We start from the raw sequence: 16,861 nt of genomic DNA, 5'->3' as shown, positions 1-16,861 counted from the left end.
AAAATATAATATATATATATATATATATATATATATATATATATATGTGTGTAGAAATTAACATTGACCTAAATGCTGTAAAATATTGTTAATTGTTGCCCGATACTTGATGCTAATTAACAAATGTTATGGAATATTATTGTAAAGTGTTGCAAGTTAATTATACAATTTAATGTTATTATACAAAAATATTTGACTACAGAATTAAGAAATTAATCATCTAAATCATGTATTTTAAAGTGGCATTTCACAAAGAAACATATACTAAACTAAACATATGCTAATTAGTCATAATACACTATATTAGTACATAAAGAATGTTGTAGCTTGTTTTTGCTCATTTTGTAGCTTAATTTCACTAAATTTTTAGATAATTCATGAAAATTTCTCAAAATTCAGGATTAAATTTTAAAATCAAGAACAGTTCAGAAAAGGTCTTTGTGGTCATGGTGTTTGAGTTACAGAGTACAAGAATAACATTTCGGCAGTCACAGAAGAGTGTTTTTTCAATTTAATTTTCTCAACAGATGTCTCATTTTTCTTCCAAAGATTACACATTTTTACATCCAAAAAAGAGAAGACTTGGCTTTGTGCACAACAAAAGAGAGAAACAACAAGCATCCCAAAGTAAGCATGGGACTTAAAAGCGGTTTTGAAAAATTTTCAAATATTTGAAGCCCCTCATGCTGTGTAAAGCTGTTCCTCTTTCCAGTTCAAACATTTAGATGTGCTAAACGCTGACATCTTCAGCGCACATACTGCATACGGTCACAAATATGTGGAGCAGGGCTAAAAAAAGGGGCTGCTGAGAGTGGGGAGAATTTGACAATTGACCTTTCCTCACTTTGGATTAGATTACTGGCTCCATTTCTCTTAACACAACTTTACTGTGCTGATAATGCTCATAAACATGCAATTCCACAATGACACTTTTGGCTTCGACACATTTGCACTTTTACGGTGAAAAACTATCCGTCTTGTTTTACATGGGTCTTGTTATATTCTTTTCTGAAGTAAAAGCTTACTGAAGATTCATGTGGAAGCTGAGGTGATTCATTTTGCTTAATTTTTGGCATAATATTTTTTAATCATTCAGTACCCTGGTATATATATCAAAGTACCATGGTATTACCACCTGATACCATCACTGTACCATAGTACGCTTTTGATACCAAAGTACAACACTGTACCATAGTACACTTTTGAGTTTTCATAGTCTGGTTGAAACAAATGAGCAAAGCCATCTGCATTCAGCCATCTGCATTCAGCTTCTCCTAGTTTGTCTATGTTTGGGGCCCAGTCTGAATCATGAGTACAGGACATTTTTAGAAAGCTGGCACGTAAAAACAAAACAAAAACAAAAAAACAGCTTTGTTAAAAGCATTTGTTATCCATATCCTTATATAGTACTAGTGTGTTTGTTAATGTGTGGAATTTGTTTGAGGTCAAAAATGGCTGAGGGTGTTTATAGTCTTGCAAAGTGTTTCTTTGTCAGACGCAGGATGAAGACTTCACTCATGGAAAGTGAGTTTGTTTTCATTCAGAAGTAAAAGCATTTTAACTTGTTGCACTCAAGTGAGAGGAGAAAGAATGTTTGCTACAGTCTCATGTTTACAAGTCAAAACAAACACAACAACTAAACACAAAAAGGGACACAGAAATGGCACTTAAAGGAGAAGTTCACACAAAATGAAAATTCTGTTTTCATTTACACACTCTAATCTCATTCCAAACTCGTGTGAAGAAAATCAAAGGGGTTTGGAACGACATGAGGGTGAGTAAATAACATAATTACTTTTTTTGGTGAACTGTTTCTTTAAAAATACAAAAACATAATAACACAGCTTTAACATAACAGCGTAAACTAGACAAAGTAAGAAAATGTCTCTTCATTATGTTTTTTCACAGCAAATAATCTCCTGTGCAGGACAGATGGGGCAGAGGGACAGAGGGATGCTGTATAAAACCTGTTTGAAGCATCTTTTAAGAGGCTGATCACTTTCAGCTTCTATAGGCAACTCTTAGGCACGGTCCCAGTGTCTCTTATCAGTGCAATTTGTTTCTGGACAAAAAAAAGTCCAGACGTCCTGGCATGACCTTTTGACTCCTGTATAACACAATTAATGAGCTACCTCTAAAACAACCTGTTTTCAGCCAATCAACACTGTGTTCAGTAATGTCTGGCCTCTTCTTAGAGAGAAATTCTTGATAAAGTCTGATATTTATGGTTATAAAAGGCACTTGTAAAGGCATTTGTAAAAAAAATTTGATGGCAAATGCACCTGGTTTAAATACTGGCAGTCAGTTTAAGTGTTTAAATGCATTAAAATGTTCACCAACCCACCAGAGTCTATCTAGTGTCTGCATCGCACCCGCCTGCACGAGTCATGGAGCCCATTGCCTTCTGTGGGCTGGAGGTATGAATAGCGCAATATGGCTTTTACACATACAAAGGTTTCACACAAGCTACATTATTGTTGGCTGGACACTGTCCTTGTATTAAAGGTGCCTCGTATTCCAAGCTGTTTTGCACTAAAGATGGGCAAGGGGTGATGTCCGGTTGTTTTGTATGTGTCAGACCATTCTCTGGACTGGTTTTCATTCCCTCTAACTCCAGAGGAGATGTCTCATGTAAGTCCATATCTACTGGAGCCTTGGATCTCCTCCTGCGGCGGATGACTACCACAGTAGCTATGATGGCCACAACCATCACCACTGCCACAGCTGTCATGATGGGTATGAGAGAGGAAGAGGGTTCGGTCCTGTCAACACTTGGCTCTTGGGAAGAGGGTGGGATTCCTGCTGTGCGAGCCTCCATGCAGGCACTAACCGAGACATGGACAGGCTCTCCCAGAGGGCTGGCACATACAGAATAGGTGCTATTCGGCTGTAGCCCTCTAAGCGTGTATTCGGGGTAAGTTGGAGGCACATTCAGGTGTATTGGCCGCTGGTCGGGGCCTGACAAGTTTCGGTAAGTCAGACGGATTCCACGGATGTGCGTTCTTGTGTGGATGTAACGGTGAAGGTCTAATGAAATGGAAGTGCTGGTTATGTGAAGGGAGCTGATTGTGTTGGGCTGGACTGTAGCAATGGTCTCGACAGAAACTCTAGGTGAAGGCGGAGAAAGGAAGCCTGGATTTTGTGTCTCACAGTAAAGTCCTGACATTGAAGGCAGACACAGGCAAACAACCACCCCATTTGAGTCAAATATGCATGTTCCCCCATTTAGACAGATATTGGAGGGGCACATGATGTCCTCTTCTTCAGAATCTTCTATGATTTCTCTGGGGAAGGCAGTGGTCTGGGAAAGAGGGAAGCTGTCTGTGTCTGCTGAGGGCATCTCACTTGGTGGCGCCGGGGGAATGGCGTGCATTGTGCTTGATGGTGTGGTGGAGTTTGTGGGCTTGCTTGTAGTACTACTTGTCCCTGCTCTTGTTAACTCAATGGTTGTTGTGGGACAGCCAAAATCTTTATGCTCCAATTTTGCCAAAACCTCTCCTGAGTTTATTGGTGGAAAGTGGCAACGAGTCTCCTCCATTCTCAACAGTTCTACATGTGCATCCTTTAGCCATACTGGAAACCAGGCCAGTGGGCAGAGGCAGTTAAAGGGGTTTTCAGCTGCAGTGAGCTTCTCAAGTTTGGGGAAAAGGTTGAAGAAGCCCTCGGGGAAGCCTTGTAAATTAAGGTTGCTCAAGTCAAGCTCTAGCAAATTAACCAGATTTTGGAAGTCTTCTTGTTTTAGGGATCCCAAGGGATTCCCAGTTAAATTGAGGTTTCGTAGCCCCCCCATTGCCTTAAGCGTAGGTTGTATCTCTACGAGCAGGTTCTGGGAAACATCCAGAACATGTAGGTTCACTAGGCTGCTTAGCAGCTCCCCATCCAGACTGGTTAGCCGCAGTCCAGCTATTTTAAGAGACTCAAGGTGTGGTGTCTGTAAATCTTCAGGTCCAATAGGTGGGATACTATTATAACTTAGGTCCAAGTGGAGCAGTCTGGGCAGTTGCAGACCTGGCAAAACACTAATCTGATTCCCCTGTAGCTTCAGCTCCAGTAGGTTCTCTAGTCCCTCAAAGGCAGCTGGGTGAATGCTCTGAATGTGGTTGCTGTAGAGATACAGCCTTTCCAGGTTGACCAGTCCAGCAAAGCTGTCTTTGGAAATGTGGGTAATGTGGTTTGAGGAGAGATCCAGGTTGTGTAGAGAGGAGAGTGGGCTGAACACCCCATCAGGGATTTCAGTGAGGGCATTCTGACTCAAATCCAGCATTCCAAGCTCGCCAAGCTCTACAAAGCCCTGCTGTTGCAAGGTGTTGATGTTGTTCTGAAACACGTAGAGGTACTTTGTGGAGGAGGGGAGGTCATGAGGCATGTAGCTCAAGTTCTGCTGGACGCAGAAGATAGAACCACTGGTGCTGCATGAGCACTCTTGAGGACATCTGCTGCTCAGAGATCCACACAGTAAGTGAAACAAAATGAGATGAGACAGGGGAGATAATGGACGCATCGTCGATTACCCTCTGGCCTTAATGATTGAATCCTGCAATAGAAAAAGATAGAAACTCAATGTCAAAACTACAACAATGATCTTGTTATGTATATTCAATTCAGTTCAATTCAAGTTTATTTGTATTGTAGGAGAGTGGGCTGAACACCCCATCAGGGATTTCAGTGAGGGCATTCTGACTCAAATCCAGCATTCCAAGCTCGCCAAGCTCTACAAAGCCCTGCTGTTGCAAGGTGTTGATGTTGTTCTGAAACACGTAGAGGTACTTTGTGGAGGAGGGGAGGTCATGAGGCATGTAGCTCAAGTTCTGCTGGACGCAGAAGATAGAACCACTGGTGCTGCATGAGCACTCTTGAGGACATCTGCTGCTCAGAGATCCACACAGTAAGTGAAACAAAATGAGATGAGACAGGGGAGATAATGGACGCATCGTCGATTACTCTCTGGCCTTAATGATTGAATCCTGCAATAGAAAAAGATAGAAACTCAATGTCAAAACTACAACAATGATCTTGTTATGTATATTCAATTCAGTTCAATTCAAGTTTATTTGTATTGTGTTTTTCACGATACAAATCGTTGCAAAGCAACTTTACAGCAAATTAAGTTTCTACAATATTTAGTGGTAGCTTATCAGTGGTGACTATCAGTTAATGTACATATGGAAGAAATGTACGGAAAAATCGATTAAAGACGTAATCAAACAGACGATGAACACTATTAACAGCAATTATTATTATTATATATGAGTTGGCACATTATTTAGCCTTTAACATGGGTGTCCAGTCCTGCTCCTGGAGGGCTACTGTCCTGTCCAGTCCTGCAGAGTTTAACTCCAGCCCTAATTAAACACACTTGAAACAGCAAATCAAGGTTTTCAGGACCTCTACTATACTCTTTCAGTGCTGGAGCATATTGGGCCTAAACTCTGCAGGACTCTGGCCCTCCATGAGCATGGTTGGGCACCCCTGGCCTATACAGATCATGGTAATATTAATGATAAACATTTCAGTGTTTGATGTTAAGATGCTTATCCATGCTAAACCATTTTGGTACTCTTTCAGGACCATGTAAAATGTAAAATTTGGGTCCTGTAGCAAAACCAGTTTTTAACAATTCCTTTACATGGCTCATTTATATAAACAGAAAAAGGCACACTTGATGCTTTTGTAAAGGCTTTGAAACCCCATCCTTACACAGAGAAAACAGCAACCGTCCTGCAGGGCAATCCTCTAGTTGTGATGACCAGAATTGTCATGCCCAATGTAACTTTGATATTTACAGTATATTGCACAAGTACTGCGGGTAAAAAAAACAAGCTTGGTTTGAAATGCTGTGGCAAACAAGTGTTTTTTTGTAAAAGTGTTTTTGAGTCAGTTCTTAATTAGTCACTGGCATCTCCTTAGTAAAAATGAATAAATAGGTGCATGAGTCTCTGCACTATAATTGAAGCTTGTATCATGTTGTAGCCAAATAACTTTTGTCTTTATTTTACTTCAGCATTTTCTGAAATCATCCAACAATGGATGTGGTGTATGGCCCAGCTGACCGAATGTCTGTTGACCTGCCTTGCACTCAGTTTTACTCTTTCCACTGTTTGCTTAATGAGTTCATCTCATTGAGTTTAGACCTCATCCCAGAATGTGTCCACACACACAAGCCTGTGTGATTCATCATTGACACAACTTAAGATTGTCTGAACATAAAAAGCTTTCTAAAAGTGAAAAAAAAAATTACTAGCTTAAGTGGTGCCCCTTAATTTTCAATGAAAGTCCTTGTGTCATATTGTGTGTCCCTTTTTGCTGATTGTTCAAAAATCTCTTTGATTTCCCGGTGAACAAAGGGCCAAGCCTCTGCCATCTTCTCCACCGCTGAGGTAACAATGTGTATGTTTGTGAGTACAAAGAATAGTTTACTGTTCCAACAAGCGTCCTGGCTGCTAAAGGGCCAGTCTATTGAGGGAGACGAACAAGCATTCGATTGGCAGGTACACTACTCTTTTCATCCTTTTGTGAGCCCCATTTTCTCACATCAACCATCTATATTTTTCTCTGCCCAGTTGTTTCCTCCTCCCCTAGAAGGGCTATGGCTAGTTATTAGGAAAGCTTGTGATTATTATATTTGCTCATAATCTTGTGGTTATATTTGCTCACTCTGTTTTGTTTTAATCTGATCTAATAATGTTTCTGTAGAAGAAGCATGTGTTTTGGAACATGATTTCTACTTATTAGCTGGTCCAAGCTAGTCATTGGCTGGTCGACCACTGCAGAGCACGCCACGGAGGCAGCCATCAGCGTCGGCGCCATTGTGTTACATCACTTTCCAAAAAGCAGCTTGACCTGCTAGGTTGTTGCTGGTACGAGTTGGTCTACCAGTTAATTGCCAGCTGGAATCAGCTAGAAATCAGCTACCATGTTATAAAGGTGAACAGCTTAAGCCTGACTTTCCTGCAGGGGTGGGAATGTATGGGTTTGCCTTGTGATTAGCTGATGTGACATTCAATTTGGTCTAATTAGTTAAATTATAATTATTCAACTGTTTCATCTTAGTCATATAATCCATCTTTTGGTTTCCTTGTCCAGCTTATTAGGTAGATATTTAGTTTTGATATTTTAGTGACTGTTTTAGCTGCGGTTTTACACATATCAGCTTTGCTTCTTCACTATTTTTTGGCTCTGCATTCCATCTTCCTTCTTGCTATACACAGTGTTTGGATTCTCTGCAGGTTGCTTGAATTTTGAAGAGAAACTAAAGTGATTTCATTAAAGTGGGTTGCTACCTTCCCTTCTTTTCTCTTCTGTCTTCTTTCGCCCTCCTACCATTCTCCCTTTTTTTCTCCGGCATATGCACAATCCCACCGGCACAGCAGGAATTTTGCAATAACCCTAAAAAATCCATCTTCATCACAGGAAGACATGGGGCCTCCTAAGGGTTTGACATTTCTCTCTCTCACTCTTTCTTTATTTGTTTCAGGGTTCATGTACTTGTTTGCCAATCTTCTGTCAGAACTGATTACATGAAAACAGGTTTGACGAGGATGGCATGAGGTGCAGGAGGTCACATGTGAAGCAGAGCTGAATGCCATCAAGACACCTTTTGTTTTCTTTATACATCAGAGTGATCTTAATCTTAGTCATTGATTTAATAATAATTGGCAAATTTACAAAATGCTAGTCATAAAAGGATTGTTGGTGATGTAGACTTAAAGGAACAGTTCACCCAAAAAAATAAAAAAATCATTAGAGCCTTCCTATCACACATATTCACAAAATAACTTTCCTATCACACCAGTGGCGTAGGGCCCATATGCAAAAAATTTGGACGGGTCCCCCCAAACGTTATTGGCTCCAACTCGGTTAACTTAACTTAGGCCCTATTGTTGATTTTTCTGAAGTAAACAACGTTATGTGAATCATGACTATTCACAAGCTGTTTTATTTAGGGTAGGCTATAGGCTAATGCTTGGAAATTATGTTTAAAGTTTTCAAGTCCATTCGTTATTTGTAGCACGCAAGCCACTCAATAATCGCAGCTTTGTGCTTTGTTAATACAAAGTCTCAACCTTCTGTCAATTTTATGATAAAATACAAACAATAAAGGTCTTTTTACGCTCTTTCATTTGTAGTAAGATAATTCGCCTCAGTTTAAGCTGCATATGAATCAATGATATTTTCCTCTTTAATATTTGCAGCACAAAATAAACATGAATATTTGAATGCATGTTGAAAAAAATCAGAACAATTTAATACAAACGAATGTCTCATGAATCAATCAGAGTTTAAAAAAGTCAAAAGAATGATGGATGCCACCGTCTTTTTTTTTTTTGGAGGAGTATGCCTATAGGTGAAATTTTCACATTAACTTCACGCAATATAACATGATTTTATTATCGTAATTTTGACTTTATTCTTAAAATATTATGACGTTAATATTAAATGCTGCTGTATAGGCTACTGAATGCAAAGTTTGGCACAGCGGCCCAAAAGATAAATAAAAACAAACAAAAAAAGTAAAAAATAGTGAGGGGATATTTGAATTATTTGTTAATAAACTTTTTTTTCTGAGTCAATGTTGCAAAAATGAATTTGACGAACCTGACTCGCCATCTCCTCATTGGATGTGCCTTTAGAGAGAAATGCATCTTTACGGATTACATAATGAAAGAGTTTTTGTTTTCGATTTGAATTAGTTCTTTTCAAAATAGTAATTTAAAGCATTCTATAGATATATTTATCATGTCGGTGAAGCGCTCCTGCTCAAGACCAAGATGACAGAAAGCGCATCCTGTTTGTTTTCCTTATTTTACAAAAGCACAAGATTTTCTTGATATTGTGAGTGCACACAAATACAAGTAGACCCTTTGCATTTCCGAATGATGTATACTCTTACCTTTATGAGCAAAAATGATGGCGTATTTTTAAGTTTCCACTGTTATAAAAAAAAAATGCAAGTGATCGCGCTGGCGCCTCCATGTCCTGCAAAGCACGCTTTAGCTTCCACTCTCCACACAAACGATTGGATATGCGCCTAACAGCGCTTATTTATCTAGGTTAAATGTTTAAAGGGGTCATATGATGCGATTTCAAGTTTTTCTTTCTCTTTGGAGTGTTACAAGCTCTTGGTGCATAAAGAAGATTTGTAAAGTTGCAAAGACTAAAGTCTCAAATCCAAAGAGATATTCTTTATAAAAGTTAAGAGTCAGCCACGCCTACCTAAATCGGCTCGTTCTAACACGCCTCCACATATCTACCTCACTATGTGGAAATATTAGCATAATGCCGCCCAAATGTTTTTTATTATTATTTTTTTTTTGTTAAATACTGCTGTTAATGATAATGTTTATAATAATGTTTTGACTGAAATAATGAAATAAAGGTGTTGGTAGTTAGTTCTTAATGTAGTTAGCTACTTAATGTTGGTAGATTGAAGTGGAGCTAATTACTATTTTACTAGACATTAATTAACAGTATCACAAGCCACTAATTAAAAATATTTATCTACAGTTTTTACAAGTAGCATGGGGTGTAGCTAACTGCTAGTTAGTAGCTTTCGGTGTTGCTACCTATATTTGTTAGATATTTAGATGCACCACAAGCTACTAATCAAGGTATTTAGCTACAGTTTTTGATAGAAGCACTAGTAAACTCTAGCTTAGCAAACTGTTTTTGTTAGCGCTAGCTACACCACAAGCTACTATTAATATTAGCTACAATTTTGTTAGTACCTTGTAGTATATCAAAATTGATTTTTGGTAGTAGTTTAGCTAACTGCTTAATGCTAGTAATTTGAAGTGTAACCAACTACTCATTCAGAGTAGTTGTAGTGTAATTACTTTTTCTAAATAGTAGCTTGACACTTGCAGTTGACCTATTGTAAAAATGTGGGACACACAAACACACTCATAGTTTAACTAGTACAGACAGAGGTGTGAGTGTGTGTTTATTTAAATAACATACTTGTAATGCTACTGTCCTGAGATTACTCCGCTACACACACATATTGACACACAGATAAATACACATTTCCGTCAGCAGCTCCTAAACACAGCTGGATTGTGTTACCCAGAATGCATTGGGACGGTCTCTCCAGGTGACAGCATGCTTGCATTAAGTAACAGTTTTGCGATTAGGGTAGGGGGAGGATTTCAGAGAGGGAAACCAAAAGAGAAACAGGCATGTGTACTTAAATGTGTATTCTGTACGAGTGTGTACATGCCCGTAAGCAGCTGTTTGTGTTTACGCATGCTTGAATCAAGCTCATGAACATGTGGCTGATTTAAAATACAAAACAGATTCATCAGGCCAACTGTGATTTTCCTCATGCTTCACTTCAACCATAACAGAAGCTTTTAAAGCAGAGCCAGAGCCAAGTCCTTGCTGTCCTCAACTAGCCCTAAAATCACAAATAAGATCGCTTCAGTATCTTACCTGTTTTTCCCTTAGACATCAATGAGACTAAATACAAAGCAAACAGATTACGTATTTCACCTCTCCAACAATATTTCTGTGCTAAGATCTCAATATGAATTCAAATATTTCTTATCCAATTTTTCAGAGACCAAATGATCTGAGCTCTGCTGTCTACATTATTGTTAAAGCGCCAGCTTACTGTATCATGTCAACAGTTTTAAGCATTTGCAACCCATCTTTTTTTTGGATGGATTTTATCCATTGGGAACCTATTTGGATCATGAAAAGTATAGCCATAGCCATTTTGGCTCTTTTACATTACCCAATAACATGCACGGACTTGATGACGTCAGCATTTCAGAGACAGTCATACTGTAGTAATATAATTTTTTTTAAATATTTATTTTATATTATTTTTATTTGATATTAATATTATATAATTAACAAAATAGATTAATATAATAAATTATCATACAATTCATAGAATAAATAATTAATTATATTTTTAAAAAATGTTTTCTGAAAAAAAACAAAAAACAAGAATAGTATTTTGTGCAATAAGACCAGGAATGATGAACAACTTTGTAACTTTAAAAAAGCCAAAAATCAATATGCAGAAATGCAATCCTCAAAGAACCAACTCAAGAACGCTAGCTAAAATGTTTCTTTAAAAAAGAGGGTTAATCTACAGTTAACCCAAGTTTGTGTAAAAAAACAAAACAAACAATCCTGTTTTAAAGGGTAAGTTCACCGATTTTCAACCAGTTTGTATTAAGATATCCCACTTTATTTGTCAGCAAACATCCATAAAACGCCTCATCCGGCAGACTTTTGACTACTATTTTCTTTTTTATATCTCTGCTAATGGACAGTCTGATTGAGCCCAGTGCATTATGGGTGTTGAAGTTTTACTACCTTTTTTCACCACAGTTCTTGTTTTCTCTAGTTTTGTAGGATCAATAAAAAAATGTTACTACTGCATATAGACATTCAACTTTTATTAAAACCCCAATTACCCCTTTAAAGACAGAAGTGTAATTTTTTAATGTTACTATGTCAATAACTCACATTTTAGGTTCAGATTTCTTTGGACTATTATTAAATAGCCAAGATTAAGTCCACTTAACAAGTAGTTTCACCCAAAACATTAATACAAACACACACACTCACACTCCAAGCTCTCCAGACAAACAAACTCTCAAATAAAACACACTAAAAAGGCGGAGAGTGGCTTAAACCAGACTAGGTGCAATAAAGTTACACGGTCCTCCTCCAACTTTGCCCTGGGCCTGCAGGCAGTTCAAGTTACAATCTACTCTGTGTGCATGTGCACACCTGCTAGCCATGCACATCGGACACCGCATTTCTGTGTGAAACCTGAGAAACTTAACAAGACAAAAGACCAAAGTAGACCAACTTACACATGCCGCTGACACACGCCAGCCTGTCATATACTGTTACAAATGTATCTATCTATCTATTACCTACCTGCCTACCTACCTACAGTGGTAAAAACTATGCCTGGAAACTGTAGCATGTCTGGCACGAGAAGCATTTTAAGATGAGTGAGTTTAACAAAGATGTAATTTAGTGTTCTTAGCATCCTTTTGTGTTGCATATTTCTTTCTGAAGGGCTGCATTTGAAAGAACAGTGCATTTGCCACTGGATTGCTCTTAATATGTTGCTGCTATGACTAGCATGCTGCCATGTGGCATAATCTTAAGCCATGACATTGTGTGTACAAGATTCATATTCGCTATGTGCCTCTCTCTTTATGAATATGCACTACAAAATTAAGTTTTCTGATTAAAATATGTAGACATCGATAAAACATGAAGAATTTAGTTCAGAAACTAATTAGCATACAGATATTAAGACGTGTTTTATTTTCATACTCCATAGGACAGAAAAGTTTGCTATGGAGTAGTAAGATTGCGTTTTATTTTATTATAAGAATTATAAGAAAGTTATATTCTCCAAAAGCATGTCTTACTATTATACTTATGAAATGCTCCAATTCGTATGGAGTTGTAACAAGTTTTATGAACAACTTTTACAATGCTTTGTATCTCTCTTAAAGGTGAAAAGCATGTTCGTTTTAACTACATGCAAAATAGCTTGGAAAATATGCCTCAAATATTGATATCCTTTTAATTATCCTCTCTATTAGTCATTAAAACTTCCAAATAGACATTGAAGTTAATCATTAACATTAAATACACAATATATTAAAATATTAATTGCATGTGAATATAAAATCAATTATTCCTTAACATTTAATACTAAATATTTTTTATCAAAAGTAATTTGATCAGTTGTGCTTCAGAAGTGTAATTATCTTCTTATAAGGATGTTGAGATTTTTATTTTTTGGATGCATGTCGTTTATCAGAATACTGATAAAAAAATATGAGATCAAATCATTGATCTGTTTGCAAAGGGCAAACTGCACTTGAGTTGTGTTGTGAGAAAAGAAGATTGAGGGAGAACTGTTTGTTCTTGTCTATACATGTCTCTCTCTCTCTGTGCAGGTTTAGTTGGTTAAGGACAGGTTCCTTGTAGTTTTGAAACTCTGTTTTTCTGGCTTACCTTCAGACCAAATCCGTGTGTAATGAGCGAATCATAACAGCTTTAACTTGACATCTCTCAAAGAAAAACAAACACACACACACCATAAGAACATATTTATCTGACTGAGGTGAACACTTTTACACCTGCTAAACACATTCAGCAGCAAGTTGTTTAAGTTAGCACATTCTTTATTGTTATTTCGTGTACTACGTAACACATAATGGGTGTAAAAAAGATTGTTGGCCTGACGCCATAGATCTTAATGCCATGACTCATACACAGGTACACAGATTTCTGGCACTAGTGTCAGTCACCAGTCAAAGCCGTGATACTTAAATGATGTATAAAATTGATCTGCAGTCAAAGAGTTCAATCAGACGTTTACTCACGCTGCACAGGAGTAGAAATCATCTGTGCCAGAGAAAGAGAATGAGAGAGAAACTAAAGTAAATTATTGCATGGAAAACAGTCTTCAGTTTTCACTACCATACATCAAATTCATTTAAATTTGAATATGAATTGAATGTGAACCTAAAGTTGAAAATTAATTGAATTGAACTGAGCTAGACAGAGAGAAAAACTAAATTAAATCAGTGTAAACCATAAAAACGATTGCATGGAAAACATTCATTTGAATTTGAATATTAAACTGATGAATGTGAATGAGAACTGAATTGAACTGAATAAAAAATATATATTGTGTGAAAAAGTACATTATATAAATATTTTTGTTAGGAAATAGGAATAAAAAAAAATTGTATGGAAAATTGTCATGCCAGTTAAGAACATTTAATTTATTTGAATTTGAATATGAATTAAATGTGAACCTGAAGTTGGGATCCTCTGCAGTGAATGGGTGCCGTCAGAATGAGAGTCCAAACAGCTAATAAAAACATCACAATAATCCACACGATTCCATTCCATCAACTAACGTCTTGTGATGTAAAAAGCTGAGTTTGTAAGAAACAAATCAATCAAGAAGTTTTTTTAAGTTTAAACTTTACGTTGCTTCCGCTTTCGTAAATATGAGTCCTCTATCCATAATATTGCTTTATCCAGTGAAAGCATTGTCTGTTCTGAATCAGGAGAGAAATATGCCTTGATTAAGCACTTTTTAGTGACAGTTTGAAGTTAAAATCGTATTGATGAATTTGTTTCTTCAAAAATTCAGCGTTTCCCTTCACAAGACATTAACTAATGGCCTGGAGTCGTGTGGATTATTGTGATGTTTTTATCAGCCATTTGGATTCTGATTTTGATGGCACCCATTCACTGCAGAGGAGCCATAAGGTGAGAAAGAATCTATTCTGTTCTACATCTCATCTACAGCTTGGATACATTTTCAAAAAAAAATTATTTATTTATTTTTTTGGATGAACTGTTCCTTTAATGTGAATTTGCATATGAATTTAGTGTGCCTGTAGTTAAAAGAAATGTAGCTGAACGGAGCGCAAAAGAGAGGCTGGGACGTGCTGGAACAAATCGCCCCACCGCCCCCCTCTTGCCCCGCAGGGGGTGTCCTGTCTTCTGACCAGCTGTGTCAGCTTGAGTGTTTTCTGTCTCAGGCTCTCTAAAGAATTCAGTGTGTCAAATTAAATCCCAAAGCTAAAATATTGTACGATTCTGCACAATTTCTAGGCCATTAATCACATAATCACATTTGTGATACTGAGCATGTGATCTCCTTTGTTGAAAAAGTCAGATGTTCTCACTTCTACTGAAATACAAGATGCTCTTTAGATGATCATCAGGTTCTACACAATACTCTGTTCATTCAGCTCAAATGCAGCTGCCTTTAAAACAAAGGGGCGACAAACCGAATATCAAAATACTACAAAAATGTACACTGTTTAAGCGCTGTTTAGAGATTAACACCTCAGTTCTGAATTACACTGCAGATCTATTTACAACCGACAGCCCATTAAAACAAATAACGAATGTGATACCAGAGTTGGTTCAACTCCAGTGATGACGAGGTATGTTGGAACCAGACCAAATCAATTTCTCTGCCTGTCCCAACCTGTTTGTACCATGCACGGTGACACTGGGGCTCCCTGGGAGAACATTTACCTCCTCTGAATGATGTAGCTCTTGCTTGTAATGTGTAGACATGGTGTAAGTGTGGCTAAAGTAACTAAATACTACAGTGAAGTTCACTGTCACTCTCCAGCACTCTGCTCTGTTTGTGTACTGTTGCAGCTCACTGAAAAGCAAAGAAAGACAGTCCATACAATGTGTGTGTGTGTCCATACAATGTGAGCGTTTATCATATCCTGGCAGTCTGCTGATGAATTTGTTCTGTGACCAATCAATTGTGGCATTGATAGATTAAAGTGTATAAGTGACCTCAGTGTGACTCTATCAGTATTCTCAAGTTAGTTTTGTGACATTGCCATGTTAATATGCAAAGGGATAAGCCTTACATTCAACAAACATCACTTACATTTGAAAATAATAATTATGTTGTAATTTACTCATAATATCACCGTCTGTCTTCTGTAGAATACAAAATTAGCTTTTTTGTCGATACAATGACAGTCAATGCCAATGGGGTCCAATGTTGACAACACAAAATAAGTTTTATTTTATTTAATTTTTTTGTATGGATTAAAAAGGGGTCTTCAATAAATAAATAAATATTATAATAAAATAATTTTGAACTTTTCAACTTAGTATGTTTTTTGAGCATCTTCCTTACCAGTCATGAGCATGTTTAGTATGTTTGTATTAGAACTCACTGTAATAGCTTTAATATAATTCACATATCAGCCAATGTAATCGGAGAAGCAGATCCTTTTGATCAAACAGCATTCTCCTGAGTGACTGTGTTTGAAAGACGGCAGGCGGATGTTTGCTGTTCTTGACGTGTGAAAACCTGAACACCACCCAACAGACGCAGCCAAAGGCCATAACTCTCTGTCCTCAAGCGAATAACAAGATGTTACAGCTCACAATCAAAAGAAAAAAAAAAGATTTTAAAGAGAGTGGAAGAGATGTTCATAGTGCACCTGGGATGTTTTATGTGCAGAGTTTGTATCCACAAAGATGAATTGTGTAATTTTCTCTCAAAAACTGCAAAATAATGATTGTTTTCAAACAGGTTTCTCCTCTTACGTTCTATTGGTTGGATAAACAGATAGCTCCTCCCCAAACTCACACTATTGGTTGAGCTAGTGTTGCTATGTGCTGCTGGTCAGGATGTGCAAAAAACAGAGTATGTTTTGAAAGCGCCATCGAGTGTTTAGACTTCTCAGGGGATTCAATCAACAGTGTGTCAGTGTGTCAGTGTGTATGTTTGGGCATTAAAAGATCTAGAAAGTTACAAATCTCAAAGTCCACTCTAAAGGGAGATATTTAGTTTTTTTTTAATCCCTTTTCAAGAACTACAACGAATGGCTCGTTTGGACTACAGCGTTTGTTTTCCGGGCTTTGTGATATCACAAAGCGCCTCATTAGAATATCATTACAAATAATTCCCGCCTACAGAAATTCAAATGGTTGGGGGGTGGGGAGGGGCGAGGTTGTGGTTAGAACGCTTGGTTGAGTGAGTGCATCAGACGAGACGACGAAGAAGAAGTGCTGCTGCAGAGTTAGTGCGTCAGTGAAAACCAAGAAGAAGAGCTGCTGTGCTGTAGCGTCAAATTTTTGCCATGTCTAGAACAGCGATTCTCAATTCCAGTCCTCGCGTACCCCCACTCTGCACATTTTGTATGTTTCTCTTATTGCTTCACACATTTGTTATATTTGACTGTAAGTGCCCTGCGAAGTGGACATTACCGGATATTCCTCCATGATTCCAGTTTGAAGGGAGCGTATATGTTCCATACAAAGGGCATTTAAGTGTGCGAGACGTGAATTTAAATTGTATTTATTTACAGAG

The 16,861-nt window shown here is 37.6% G+C and overlaps 1 protein-coding gene across 1 annotated transcript in view; it reads right to left on the bottom strand.

The window, feature by feature from the left end:
• Positions 1-1,264: 1,264 nt before the first annotated feature.
• Positions 1,265-16,861, bottom strand: part of vasna (vasorin a) — a 21,082-nt gene continuing 5,485 nt past the window's right edge. The window contains exon 2 of the mRNA XM_016255126.1: positions 1,265-4,534. Coding sequence (XP_016110612.1) covers positions 2,441-4,501 — 2,061 coding nt within the window. The 5' untranslated portion in view covers positions 4,502-4,534 and the 3' untranslated portion in view covers positions 1,265-2,440. The remainder of the gene's footprint in view (positions 4,535-16,861) is intronic.

This window comes from Sinocyclocheilus grahami, unplaced genomic scaffold, assembly GCF_001515645.1.
Source record: "Sinocyclocheilus grahami isolate Dianchi unplaced genomic scaffold, SAMN03320097.WGS_v1.1 scaffold1314.1, whole genome shotgun sequence".
Classification (NCBI taxonomy): Eukaryota; Metazoa; Chordata; class Actinopteri; order Cypriniformes; family Cyprinidae; genus Sinocyclocheilus; species Sinocyclocheilus grahami.
This window is presented reverse-complemented; position numbering and strand designations above follow the sequence as displayed.